The sequence below is a fragment of the Macrobrachium nipponense genome, chromosome 1 (genome assembly GCF_015104395.2).
Source record: "Macrobrachium nipponense isolate FS-2020 chromosome 1, ASM1510439v2, whole genome shotgun sequence".
Classification (NCBI taxonomy): domain Eukaryota; kingdom Metazoa; phylum Arthropoda; class Malacostraca; order Decapoda; family Palaemonidae; genus Macrobrachium; species Macrobrachium nipponense.
The window spans coordinates 154,059,769-154,074,242 of NC_087200.1; the positions used below are offsets into that span (position 1 = coordinate 154,059,769).

The 14,474-nt window shown below is 40.3% G+C and overlaps 1 protein-coding gene across 1 annotated transcript in view; it reads left to right on the forward strand.

Annotated features, from left to right (window-relative positions):
* The window catches only part of LOC135218976 (NADPH oxidase 4-like), a gene marked incomplete in the record, with an annotated part of 231,949 nt that overhangs the window by 118,687 nt on the left and 98,788 nt on the right, over window positions 1-14,474 (forward strand). Inside the window, 1 exon segment of the mRNA XM_064255415.1 lies at window positions 1,915-2,079. Coding sequence (XP_064111485.1) covers window positions 1,915-2,079 — 165 coding nt within the window.

Here is a 14,474-nt window from a genome sequence, read left to right on the forward strand (position 1 = left end):
ACTTCCAATTTGTTTCAAGATTAAGACAAATGATTGAATATTACGATACTGTAAGAGTTTTAGATTAGAATTGCAGATTTCGACCATTTCGGACAAGTTTAATTTGACCAAATGTCAAAATTTTTATATATATATTTTTTTATATGCACATATTTTAGAGATGGAAAGAGCTACAACCTTCAATTATTTTTTATTGTATTCTTCATAAATTTGCGCACATTTTGATATATGAAACTCTATAAAACGGCTAATATGAAAAGGAGCAAATATTAGGATAATGCGATGTACGTATTTCGGAGACTTGCGGCCGCGAATCGGCGCGCGGAGTGAAGGTAAATATATTTTTCAAAAATTCACCATAAATCACAATATTGTTCTATAGACTTCAAATTTGTTTCAAAATGAAGAAAAATTATGGAATATTACTAGGCCGTAAGAGTTTTAGCTTACAATTGCGTTTTTCAACTATTTCGGTAGAGTCAAATTTGACCGAACGTGGTTTTTTTTTTTCTATTTATCGTGATTTATATGCAAATATTTCAAAAAAAGAGAAAAGCTACAACCTTCAATCATTTTTAGTTGTATTCTACATGAAATTGCACACATTTTCATATATAAAACTTTATGTAACAGCTAATTTTAAATGGTGCAAACATTTTGACAATCGCACAAAAACAATTGATTTTTTCGGAAGAGTTACCGCGCGGACGTAAGGAAATTTTTTTTTTTTTCATAAATTCACCATAAATCGAAATATTGTGCTAGAGACTTCCAAGTCATTGCAAAATGAAGGTAAATGATTGAATATTACTAGAATATAAGAGTTTTAGCTTACAATTGCGTTTTTCGACCATTTCGGTAGAGTCAAAATTGACCGAAAGTTTGAAATTTTTGCACTTAACGTTATTTATATGAAAATATTTCGAAACTGATAAAAGCTACAACCATGGGTTGTTTTTTGTTGTATTGTGCATGAAATTGCGCACATTTCCATATATAAAACAAAAATTATGTAACGGCAAATTTAAAGGGTGCAAACATTAGGACAATCGCATGAAAAAATTTATCGGAAGAGTTATCGCACGAACGTAAGGAAAAAGTTTTTTCATAAATTCACCATAAATCAAAATATTGTGCTAGAGACGTCCAATTTGTTGCAAAATGAAGGCAAATGATTGAATATTACTATAATATAAGAATTTTAGCTTACAATTGCATTTCTCGACCATTTCGGTAGAGTCAAAGTTGACCGAAGGTTGAAATTTTTGCACTTATCGTTATTTTATATAAAATATTTCAAAACTGATAAAAGCTACAATCATGAGTATTTTTTTGTTGTATTTTACATGAAATTGTGCACATTTTCATATATAATACTTCATGTAAAGGATAATTTAAAATGGCGCAAAAATTATGTCAAAGTGACGAAATAATTTTTGAGATGTGTCACTGATACTTTTTAGTGCGGTAAGAAAGAAATTCGCGCTTGCGCGCCTGCGTAACGATTGTAAACAAAACAACGCCTTGATCCGTGAACTCCCAGCATCCCCCAAGGCGCGTGATTCAAAAGTTTCGGCTGGTAGGCCTATAAGTATTTTTTCCGCGAATTTTTAAAAAAAACTTTTTTGAGCCGACATATGATACGTCCAATCGGCATACGGGAGACATTTGACTCGACCGTTTTAATACGTCCAATCGGCGGTAAGAGGGATAACATGACCAACAATAGCAGGGGTTGACTTACCAGCTAATTAATCATTAGTAACAAAGCAGTATTTATTCATCGTCTGATCCAAAATGTCAAAATATTAAGGAAAGGCATTTTACTTATTGAACATGATACTTTTTATTAGAATTTTGTTGTTTGTACTTTTCTTTGTCTCTCAGATCATTCATAAGTCTCTGTTGTTTCAGACATGGGTTTGGATTTCAGTAGCTTTCCTCTTGTGGATTGCAGACAGCGTAGTTCGATGGTGGCGACAGCGAGCTGAAGTTCAAATAGTCAGTGTTGTTCATTATCCATGTGAAGTAATCCAGTTAACTTTCAAGCAGTCTGGTTTTTCATGCAAACCTGGTCAGGTAATGTACTTGGTGTTTAACTGTGTAATAAGAATGACTACTTTAATATAGGAAAATTCTGAATGATGTTGTTCATGCAAACTGGTCAGGTAATGTACTTGATCTTTAACTGTGTAATAGGAATGACTACCCTAATATAGGAAATTCTGAATGATGTTGTTTCTCATTTGATTTAAGTAGATTTTTTTTTGACAATTTTATGAAGTATAGTCATGGTTTATTTGAATAGTCATGAGTCTTGAGTACTAAATAAGGGATTTTGACGTAAGGAAAAATCTATTTCTGGGCGATTGGTTCGTGTCCGCCAGCGAAATAGTCCTTTAATCCATTATTCTAAGGTAAATGTACTAACACATACCAGAGAATAAATAAAATAAAGAAAAAGGTCAGTACAACTGACTCGCTCACCCTCCAAGAGGGTGTCGGTATGAACACTATGGCGAGTGAGACCACTACCACGAACCACTTGCCAATAGAAATCTCCCACTACAAAATCCCCACAAGAGGGGAGCCGACCCACAGAGTGGGCAGCAACTACTACTACCCCATCCCATGCTGCCGACTGCTGCGCCTCTGGTGGCCATCCTTTTCAGTTAGCGCACAGCGTATACACGAGCCCTTTTTTTGCTCTGTGTTTTTGTGCCCTTTTTTACTGGATTTATTCATCATGGAGCGTACAGCCATTGCAGCAGCTAAGTTAAGTAATCAGTGTTTATTGCTATTTGGTTTTTTTCCGGCCTTGAGTCAGTATTTGCCAGTTTTTTTAGGTATAAATACGAGCTCTAGGTCGGAAGCATGGCAGCATGGTTCTGCCTCGTGGCGGGTTCGTTCTTGGTGCACCATACCCAGAACCTTCCCTTACTTTATTACGCTCTGTTATTAGTTATCCAATTTATATTAAGGGTACAGCCTACGGGGGTTTATGTCATGCATGCATGGTCTTTTTCATTTTTCCCTTGTGTAGGCATCTTCCATCCAGACCCTAGCCACAGCTCTTAGTATCGGCCCCGGCTAGCTTTGAGTGGTAGACTTTCTTTCGGGTTTCAGTCGTACACTCCTGGATTTTTTCTCCTAACTGTTTTATGTTTTCTTTCTTTACGTTTAGCGAAGTTTTGTTTAATCTACGTATTATGGTTTTTACGTTATTGATAAGGTGCGTCTGGCTTCACCTAGCCTAGGTTATGTCCTATGGGTCCTATATGCTTCCGCTCTTCAGTTCGGTTGCTTCTCTATAGCATCTCTCTGATCAGTCGGTTGTGTAGGCTAGGCTTTATTGTTTCATTGTATCTTTGTTACCGCTCCGTGGTCTCTACGTGATCACGGAGCAGCCAGACGCCTGTCCAGTCATCTTTCCCTCCTCCCGCTCTTCCATAGGGCCGGGGGGAGGTTTGGTCTGCCCACGCTCGCTCCACATACCCGAGCCTGCCTCCCTCTCCCCCTAGGCGGAGGGAGTAGGGGGACGGGACAGACCCAGACTGGCCTCGACCTCTCCAGCTTCTCGGTACGCGCGGGATGGCTAAGGGGGGGGGGACTGGCCTTTCCCCCCCTCCGTCGTTACTCCGTCGCTCCGTTTGCTAGCGCGAGTCTGTTTGCCCTCTCGCCCTTTCCCACCTTACTGGGGCTCTTTATCTACGGAGCTCCGGCATCCCCGTGGAAAGGTGCTAGTTCACCCTGACGGGAGGACGGCGGCATACAGTTGGTCTCTACTAACCACTCCGTCGCGCTGAGATGGCGACACGCTCCGCCACGCACCGGACTTAGTCCGGTACGTCCCATGTTTATAGGTTTAAGTTTAGTATTTAATTTAAACTATATTAAAGTTTAATTTAAGCTACATTAAACCTTCCCTCCATTGCATGCTCACAACGGATCTCTCCGTGGTTATAGCCTATTCAGGCGGTAAGGGAGGGGTTATGCCCGAAATTTTTTCACGCTCCGGCATGCAGCGGAGTTCTTTTAACCTTTAGCCTGTAAGTGATATCTTTTAGGATGCTCATGTATCTTTTCTAGAAATAATGGATTAAAGGATATTTCGCGCAGCGACACGAACTGAGCCCAGAAAAAATTTATAATGGAAAATTAAATACCGAGATTATAAATTACAGATCTTTGTTGTTTGTTGTTATTTTAGTAATTTTCATAGTTTCTCACTTGATTTTTTATGAAATAACTAAGAATTTGTTTCATAGTTTTATTAAATTCTATTTGATATTGAATTTTAAATTATATTTAATATTGAATTTTAAACAAATCCACTAGATAGTGGAGTTTGTTAGAGGCCCATATTGTTTGTCTCAAATGTAGAATGAGCATTATTAAATGTGTTAATATGGAACACTCAAAAATTAATACATCAACAAAATCACAAATATATAATTATCTGAAACTTGTCAGAATTAACATTAAAAACATTACCAGCAATAATGTGCGTAGAAAGCAAATGATAACAGTCACAAAAAGAAAGTGAGTTCCTTTCACAAAATGGCTCTAATTATTTAAACAGTTGAGCACAATTAATGTTAAAGCACTGGTAAAATAAGTAGAGAAGCTGGTTGTTGCTACAAGGAAAGTGGACCCAGTTTGTGTGTAATGATCGAAATCTTCCATTGAAAAATTAAGACCGTACCCATGGAAATTGATGGACTGAAAAAACGCATTGGTTTTCATCTTATCAAGATGTTAAGTTAGCCACTCAAAGCTGAGATTGTCTATGGTTGAGTGTACATAGGTAAGTGCGTAACTATAATCAAGTGCGGAGTTGCATAAGCTCAACCTGTCTGTTCAAAAAGAGTACAGCAATGCTCCCTTTATATTAATTTGAAATGATGTATTTCTCCCTTGTAAAATGGAATCAGTATGGGGGTCCAGTATAAGAACCAGTATATGGGTTCAGTGTAAGAACATGGAAACCAGCCTTTCCCTCAACCCTAACTATAGCAATGAAGATTCAACTGACTGTAACATCAAGTTCTTGTTCCAGCTAAGACTAGGCCTAGAATTATATTAACCTAGGCCTATGAGGTACCTTTATATTAGCCTATGGTTTGAATTATGTATAGGCTAGTCTGAGTTAATTGTCCTAAAATGTATGGTAGCCTCCAAATGTTTAAGTCAGGACAATTGACACATCAATACTGTATACAAATACAGTATGCTAAATACAGAGTAATAACAGGAATGTTATCACAAATATTCGTATGTTACATGTGTACTGGAGGTAAGATGTAAAGGGGTTGACAAAAACAATTACGTTTGATTTGGGAAAGTATAAAATCTGGTGTGATGGTGGACAAAGAAAATATAATAAAGAGTAAATTGATTCTAATAAAGAAGGTAGTGCACATCTCTTTGTTATACTTCACAATCAGAGAGACCAGAAGAAAAGTAAATATTTCTGGAAAAGTTATCAGATTGGACAGACGTGTCACAGGGAGAGGGTACACTGGTAGGAAAAAACCTGAATGTGCATTTAGGAACAGAAAGATGGCTTTGAGGACATAAGGAGAAAACAGCTTATGGAGAGAGTAACCAAGGTAGAAAAATATTACCAGAGCCAAGGCTTAAAGTTCTTATGATAAATGTTTAAGAAGCCCAGAGAGAAGTTGGTAACATGCAAAAGGGGAGAAGATGAAATAGTTTTTATTATAAAAAAACAGAACCTGAATGGAAATAATTACATTATAACAGTATAACATCAGGTGTGGCATGGTTAACATGAATGCTGCTATGAGCTAATGTGATTGTAATGGGTGGAAAGATAATGATGAAAAAGACAGCAGAAAAACCAAAGAATTGGAAAAATGAATAATTCATGTAGGTGTAGAGAGAAAATTTTAGTAAACTTAGCATCAAAACGTGGTTAGTGGGAAACATGTAAAGATGGCCCACTAAAGCCAGTAGTAGTAGTAGTAGTATGCATTGGTATATTGGTGGAAGAAATATAGAGAAGGAGAGTCATGGTGGTGGCATTAAGGTGTACAAAGGGCATTTGGAGAAAAAGATCCTTCAAACTCTGGCACTGGGCAGGCAGGGAAGAGGATATACTATATGTATACAGGGAATGACGGGTAGGCTATAAGGTAGGTGGCTTGGGAGGAATGTGTAAAGAGGCGTGGAAGGGCAAAGTATATAAAACATAAGCATTAAGAAATTAAAGCTTAATAGAAAGAAATGCTTGAATAATGGAAATCTTTTTATTAAAGGCAATGAAATAAACTGGAGCATGTTGGCATGGCATAAGTACCAAAGGAAATATAACATCTGAAGAGGATGTGAGGGTACATACTTGGAAAGTTAGGAAGTGGAAAAGCAGCTGGAGAATTGGTTTTTGATAACCAGAATATGAGGAAATCAGATATGGGGAGAAATATGGCCCAAAGAGTGGGAGGAGTATGACAGCAATAATATTCAAAGGAAAATGGATTGCACTATAATATGGAAACTAAAGGAAATTCTCATTTCCTGAACAAACTATGAAAGTGTTAAAGGTAGTTCTGAAATAGGTGAGAAAAAATGAAAATGAATATATGTTAGTTGTTCATATGTGGAACAAACCTTTAGTCTTAACAGCAAGATAATTGTCTAGCACCAGCTGGAAACTGGCTGAAAGGAATCAGAGATTGTGATAAAAAGAATCTGTGGCATCTGACAACAATGCATATACAATGTAAAGACTGGTCACTGACCACGGCTGCATCCTTTGACGCACTTAGTCTTTCTTCAACTGCTTTGCTGTGTGGATGTTTGCATTTCCTCTCCTCCTGCCCAAGCTGGTTTCTTTGTTTTCCTCATGATTTATTTATGCTTTTGAATGTGTCTGCCCTCTGTGTTATCATGGATTCAGCCAAGAAGACTAGGACCCATCAATGCTTGTGTACAGGAGTCCAAGGATTTCCCTGTTCCAGGTTTTTAGCTTCTCTGACTGACCCCCATTTGACTGGCAGTAGATGCCATTCAAATTTTTGTAATATTACTAATCTTTCCCCGAAATGTCATTCCTGTCCTGTGTCGCAGTGGAAGAGTTTCTACAAGAAGAGAGAGCACAGTAGCATGGCTACTTGTCCCTTCTGGGGAAGGTTTTTCCCTCACCAAGTGGATAGTGCTGCTTCTCCTTCTTCCAGAATTTTCATTCTGCTTTGTCTTTCATTGATGCTCTATCTCCTTTGTTTTCTTCGAATGATTCGTCTTTGGAAGTATTGGCAATTGCACAGTTTGATTTTGTATAACGTTGCCTCCTTTCTTGCCAAATGTATTCTTCCTCCTGGGAGAGAGAAACGACACTATCTTCCTCTTTTTTTTTCAGATTTGGGTTTGCGCAAGATGGTGGCTGTATGGGTTTCCAGGTCTGCAGGGCACCCCCTCCTTGGAAGCCTATTGTTGTATTTCATGGCTGCTCGCCTTCCCACTCCAGCTCCCCAGCAGTTCCCCCTCCTGGTTTCCACTACTTTGGCTCACGCGTGCTGCCGCGTAGTGGGACGCCAGTGACAACTATGATGAATCTTGAATTGTCCTTTATCTTGCCATTAGTGAGGCCATCGACTCACGCTGCCAGTCCAGATGCCATTACACCACTCCCAGCAGCCTTCTCGCATGTGATGTCAGCCTTTGTGATGTCACTCCCTCTGCCTGTTGCTGCAGCCTTGTCTATGATGTCTTCGCAGTCAATTGGCAACCTTTTGGTGGCATTCTTTATAGCAATGGTTGATAGACTGGACTCTGTGTTTAGCAAGAGGTATTCCAGAGTTTCTAGCAAGAAGCGTCATAGGACAAGGGCTCACTCGCCTCCTCCTCCTCCTCCTCCTCCTCGTTATCAATTCAGATGTTGAAGGATTCAAGACTTTGTTGCTTCTTCTGAGAGCGAGAGAGGTGTTTCACCATTTTCCCAGCACGGACTTTCCTCTTGTCACAGTTCTCAGACTAGCTCATCGTCTTCTCTGCTTGTTTAAGTTCGTTGCAAGGATGAGAAGGCTCTGATTAAGAGGTTGAAGTTGCTTCCCTCTAAGGTTACTGATCCAGGTCCTTCCAGGAGTTCTTCTCCAGAGCCTGCAGCTTCTTCGCTTGTTTATCATCCCCACGGGCGTGATAGTGTTGGATGTGAGGCTGTTGTGGGTCGTGGACTGTGGACTTGTCTCTCGTTGTTGTTGGTCATCTTTTCTGCATGATGGAGAGGACTTCCTTTCTCTTGTGTCCAAGTGGCCTAAGCTCTCTTGTTCTCATTCTGCGAGGAGTTCCTACTTGCATCGTTTGCCTTCCAGAGTCAGGGATAGTGGTCCTTCGAGGTGTAGAGTGCGGTCTCCTTCTCCAGGATGTTTCGTCCCTTCATAGATCGTCTTCTCTTGACTGTATAGGTCCTTAGTTGCACGACCGCATACATGTTCCATCACACGACTGCATTTGTGCTCCATCGCACGTCTGTGTACGTGCCCAGTCACATGGCCGTGTATGTTCTCCCTCCCATGGGTGTGTATGCACTCCATCACTCAACCATGTACATGCTCCATGGTACAGCTGTGTATGTGCTCCATCGCACGACTGTGTACATGGTTGTTGTGTGAGCGTAAATGTGGGTCTTCGTGCACAAGGTCTTCTGTTGTCTGTAGGTGTAGTCCTTCTGGTGGAAGGGGTGTCACCCGAACTCTGAGGGAAGGTTCTCCAATGGCCACTGGGAGGGATGAGGATCTTTCTCTGCCATCTACATGATATTATCAGTCTCCTATGCCGGATCCAGAGGAGGGGGAAGAGTCAAGTTTCTGTTGTCTTTCTTGGAGGTTATTGATTGTATTTTTGAGTTCAAATAATCTTGCGGGAAGGACACAGGCTCCATCTTCTATGACCCCATTGGGCATAGAGGCCTTTCTCGGGTTGAGACGGGATGCCAGAGCATCGTTTGAATTTCCATGATCTGGTCATGCTCAATCGATTTTGCAGCATATTAATGCTTTGTTCTAGGGACAGGACAGCTCCCTGCTTGAATAAATGAATAGATCATTTAGGCATCTCCCCCTTCCTCTTGTGCGGCATAGGAAGTACTACTCTACGAACAAGGTTCAGTTGATGTCTTGTCGTGTTAATTTGGACGTGATCCGTTTAAAGCCTGGTTTAACTCTGGATCAGGTGAGGGCTGAGGGCCCCTCATTGTCCTTTCAAGAGGATTTGACTTTGGAGTCGACTGCTTCTTCTGCCCTCCAGATTGTGTCATGGCTGGACTTGTGATTGTCTGTGGTAGCCAGGATAACATCATGTCTTCCTGTAGGAGGTTCCGTCAGCTCTCCTTCCTTCATCAGGTTGCTTCATTCTGGCACTAAGGCCATTTCTTACCCGGGCCATCTTAATGCTAATTTATGGGCCAACCTGTTCCTGATTAGGAGGGATGCTGTCCTGTCGAAGGTGACAAGTTCAGTGGACCCTGAGTTCTTGTCTTCTCTTCGGAATGGGGACCTCCTGGAATCGCAGCTTCTCTTTCCTAGGATGCAGCTGGAAGATGTGATAGACTGGTGGTGTGCTGATATCAAGGACAGGTTTGTTCAGCAGGCAGTCTTGAAGTCAGAGACTCGTTCCTCCTCCTCCTTCCTCCTCCTCCTCCTCCTCCTCCTCCTCCTCCTCCTCCTCCTCCTCCTCCTCCTCCTCCTCCTCCTCTTCCTCTTCCTCTTCCTCTTCCTCTTCCTCCTCCTCCTCCAAGGCAAAGTAGATGGTCTCCTCCAAGGAAGTCTGCCAGGCAGTCAATGTCTTTAAGGACTCATCAACCTACGCCTCCATCTAAGTCAAAGCAGCAGCAGTGTCTCTTTCAGTCCCGTTCCTCCAAGCCAGGAAGGAGGGCTAAGGGAAGAGGCAGAATGGGTTGTTGATAGAGGGAGTGCCACTCCTTAGTGGGATGTCTGGCAGGCCATTGGACCAAATGGCAATACCATGGAGGGGAAAAGTAGGTAGTAGATGTCCTTCAGGTGGGGCATCTGGTTATATATTTCAGTTTAGTAAGTTCTTTTATTTTTATTTTTATTTTCTGTATTGGTGAAATGTAGCCAATGTTCAAGGTATGGGAAATGTGTTTGATTTTAGAAAATTTTTGATGTATTTAAGTTGTGCTGTGACGTCATAGAAGACGAGATGGTGGTGGCGTGTGATGGAAAGGTAAACAATAACAAAGCGTGCAGAAGAGGACATGCGAATCTGGTGTTGGGTATGGTAGTAGAGAGCTCTCTATCTGGTAGTAGTTTGTGGGCTGTAAGTCACATTGTGGTGTTGTTCAGAGTCTTAAGCCGGAGTATACTAGAACACGAACAGGTTGGTAGATTGCACATTTGTGTCATAAAAGAAAGATTAGGCTATGAAAATATTCAAAGTATCTACTACTTTTTGACTTCCCTCCCCCTCTCTCAGATCGTCTCCTTCTCAACTTGACTTATACTCAAGGCTCTCTGAAACACTTAGCTCTCAGGAAGGAAGTGTCGAAGATGTTGGACAAGGCAGCAGTGGAGGAAGTTCATCGTCCTTCACCGGGGTTTTACAGTCAGATCTTCCTGGTTCCAAAGACTACGGGTGATTGAATACCTGTGATAGATATTTCCACACTGAACCACTTCAGCAGGAATGCCCCAAACAGTTTTGGCAGCAGTAAAGCATAACTTCATAGTGTCAATAGACTTGAAGGACGCTTACTTCCAGATCCCGATTTGCCCTTCGTCCAGGAGGTTCCTTCGCTTCGGCCCTGGAGAGCAAATGTTCCAGCTCAAGGCCTTTGCTTTGGTTCGACTACAGCCCCTCAAGTGTTCACATGGGTCTTTATGCTGGTTTCAACGTGGGCCACAGATTCCTAGCATTACAATCTTTGATTGTTTTTAAAGTCAAACTCAGCCTTTTTGGCCACTAAGGCCTTGGTCGAGTATACCAGGGATTTTCCCCACTGTTGCGATGTCTACCCAGGTACTTCCACCCCACCTCTCTCTCTCTCTCTCTCTCTCTCTCTCTCTCTCTCTCTCTCTCTCTCTCTCTCTCTCTCTCAGACTGATCTTTGTTCTCATTTTGACTTTGTTTCCACATCTCCACTAAGGTAAAAGTCGAGGCGCGTTTTTTGTTTTATAGAGGTTTCCCCAGTAGGCCTAATCCTCTCCATGCTGTTTAATCAGGAGATTTGTCATCTGAGCTGTCCTCAATGTTAATGACGAATGACTCTATAAATTGCTCAACTGCTATATCTTGCTTTGCATCTAGTTCTTGAAGCTTCTCAGCATGTTTTATTGCCTGCTTCCAGTTTTCCACTGTCACAGTGTTTAAAGCATCTTTGACTAAATGCTTAAGTTCAGCAATTTTGAATGTATTTCTCTTGGATATGTAAGTTTTTACTTGCGCCCATATAAGCTCTATCAGGTTGTATTGACAGTGGTATTGGGGTAGTCTTACAACTTTATGTCCTGCTTCTGAAGCAGCGTGTTAGTGACGCAAGTTTTCTTTCCATTAGTAATTTTTTTTTGCGAGTTCATAGAGCTCCACTTTCAGCATGTCATCACATGGATGTGCACCATTCTTAATAAGCCAGTCCTTTATTGCTTCCTTTCTCCAAGATTTTGTTGGTTTTTTTTCAAGCACCATCAAGTGGTATGATGCGTCATCCATCACAATTGCAGACTTTGGGGGGATGTTGGGTAACAACTGGGTTTTAAACCATTGCTCAAAATCTGCAGCATTCTTGTGATAATCACCATGATTTTTTGCTTGGAAAAATAATTCAGCATTCTCGACAAAGCCTTCTTTCGTTCCTTCATGAAGAATGATGAGGCGATTTCCTTTACCCATAGGCGGCTTTACTCCTGTTGCTTGTTTGGAGGCCGTGTCAGTCCAACACTTTGCAACAGTGAAATTATATTTGACCCAGGTTTCGTCAAGAAAAACTATGTTTTCGAAGGACTGTCTGACTTGCTGCATCTCTCTCAAAAATCTTGTGCAAGCAACAGCAACATCACTTCGTTCCTTAAGGAATGAAGTGATGTTGCCATCAACTTGAGAAAATCGGAAGCCAATCTGTAACAGGACTCTTCGAAGTGATTCAACGCTACTATTGTAAGATATTTTCTCCTTCAGCTCTTCCGTGACTTTGTTGAGAGTAGGGATTTCATTTCTCTTGTAAAATGCCAATACAGGTCTTCTTTGGATACACTTATCAAAGTCATCAAAATTAGTAACCGTTGCAGGCTGAGTTTTTGTTGGTGAATGGAAGACAGGTTTCTTGTGTTCAGCCTCTAACCACCATTCTTGGTTTGGTTTGCTGCAAATCCTTCTAACAGTCCTTTCACTTGCCTTGGTGGCTTTGGCTGTCCGAGCAAGGGATTGAGTGAATGGTAACAAAGGTGCACCACTGGCCTTTTCATCTAAAAAGTACCAATTTACATTGTAAATTATTTCCTTTGTTTGACTATGCAGGCAGGGGCAGTGAGGAGTAGATGTATCCATGTTGGGTCAGTGACTCAGTGACACAGAATGACCTTCGATGTCTGGAGAGAGGTGGCCGCAGAGCACAATGACAGTACAACAGTGTTGTCAAATCTCAGGAAAACATTTTTAATCATATCAATTCTCCCATCAAAAACTTAGTCATTCTTAAACAAATGAAGTTTTATTATAAGACAGAGTAATTACCATATATTTAGTTAGTATAGAAAATATCAGACACATTTCGTCATCACTGTCGTGGCGTATTTATAGAATTGTGGCAACTGTGCGGAAAATTTATTTATAATGAGACAATGACAAGAAAAATACCTTGCAAAGAGGAAGAATTCTTATTACATCCTTGTGGATCATCATATAAAAACATTTGATGGGAGTACTAAGATATATAATTCAATGGGTATTACACAGTTAGAGTAGAGAATCACTAAGCAGGTGATGTTACTGTACTGTAACACACATCTAGAGTGATGACGTGGCAGGTATCTCACAAGAACTTCACTAAAATGTTGTAAAATGATGGTGTGTGTTAAGGATCATTCAAAAGTACTTTACTGTTTGTGTAATGGAGAAGCTACAATTTAGTCCAGAAAGGAAGACCCTTGAAATATGCTGTATGCAGAAGCCCTGAGTGTTCACAGCAGAATAAGAGAAAAGGGCTATGGGAATGTTTAAAAAGGTGGAAGAGTGGAATGGAATGTAGTGGACTGAAAATCATCTTGAGCAAAAGAAAGCTTATGGTGACCAGAAAAATGCAAAGATAAAAGTACAGTCAGGAAAGTAATCATGTGGTCACTTTGGGAAAGGTTGGGGGGCTGAGCTCAGCATTGTGTATCTAATGTAAGAGATGGAGTTCATAATAGATGCGGTGGTTTGAACAATACTGCATAAATGGAAGTAGATTTTTTTATATGCCTGAAGAGAGGGACTGTAGCATCATGTTGTGAAAAGGCAAGCTCAAATGATTTAGAATATTTATGTTATCTCAGGGGCACACTGGAGTCTGAGATGGGCATTGAGAAGTCAGTTAACCCTGACAGGATGGGCTACATTAAGCACACCCCCAGACCAGGCAAACTTTAAGGTTGGCCAGTTTAAAAAGAAAACCACATCAATTGAAAGAGGAAGATATGCAAATATGTATGTTGTAAAAAAAATTCTAAAAATTTTTATGTACCTTCCACAGTAAGTTAAAATAGTGAATATTTACATTCTTGTGAGATTTACTGAGATGGGGAAATGCAGCACCTTTTTGTGTGGTATTTTGATGTTTTTTCTAATACAGTATTTCTTTGCACTGCAAAACTACAATTATAGCAGACAAACTATCATAAAAGATAAGAACTAAAACCAATAGCAATCCCTGTATTTATTTATAAGCAAATAAATAAAAAGATATCCTGGGGCTAGGGAAAGACAGGACATCCCTCCATGAAATCTCAATGCACACTGATCCACCTCTCTCCCATACTGAGCTATTACAGTTGCCATAAGTCATTTATGGCCCATTGAAGTTATTTAAATATTTTTCCCACTAAATTCATCTAAACCTTATGGTATGCAATATTAATATTCATAAGAGTTAGCTCGACATTCACTCAAAACCTGTTAGTTCCTCAAATGATCATACCTGTCCAGTAAAGGTTAAAACTATAAAGATTTAAACTGAATCAAGTGGAAGACAACTGCTGGACTGGTAAGTAAAAGTATCTCTTTAGTGAAGGGACCTAAAACTTTATAATGCATGCATGGGGGAGTACAGTGAGCAAGCAGAGACTTGAATAATGACAAAAGGAATAGAAGATTTTGATGTTAAGATCATACATTATTATGAATAAGGAAAGGATGGAATACAGACTGAGATCTCAAATATTTAACTATTTTTAGGACATGTGATGAAAAGAAATTAGGAACAGTTTGTCAGAAAATTAGTAAAATATGGAAGTAGCTGCAAG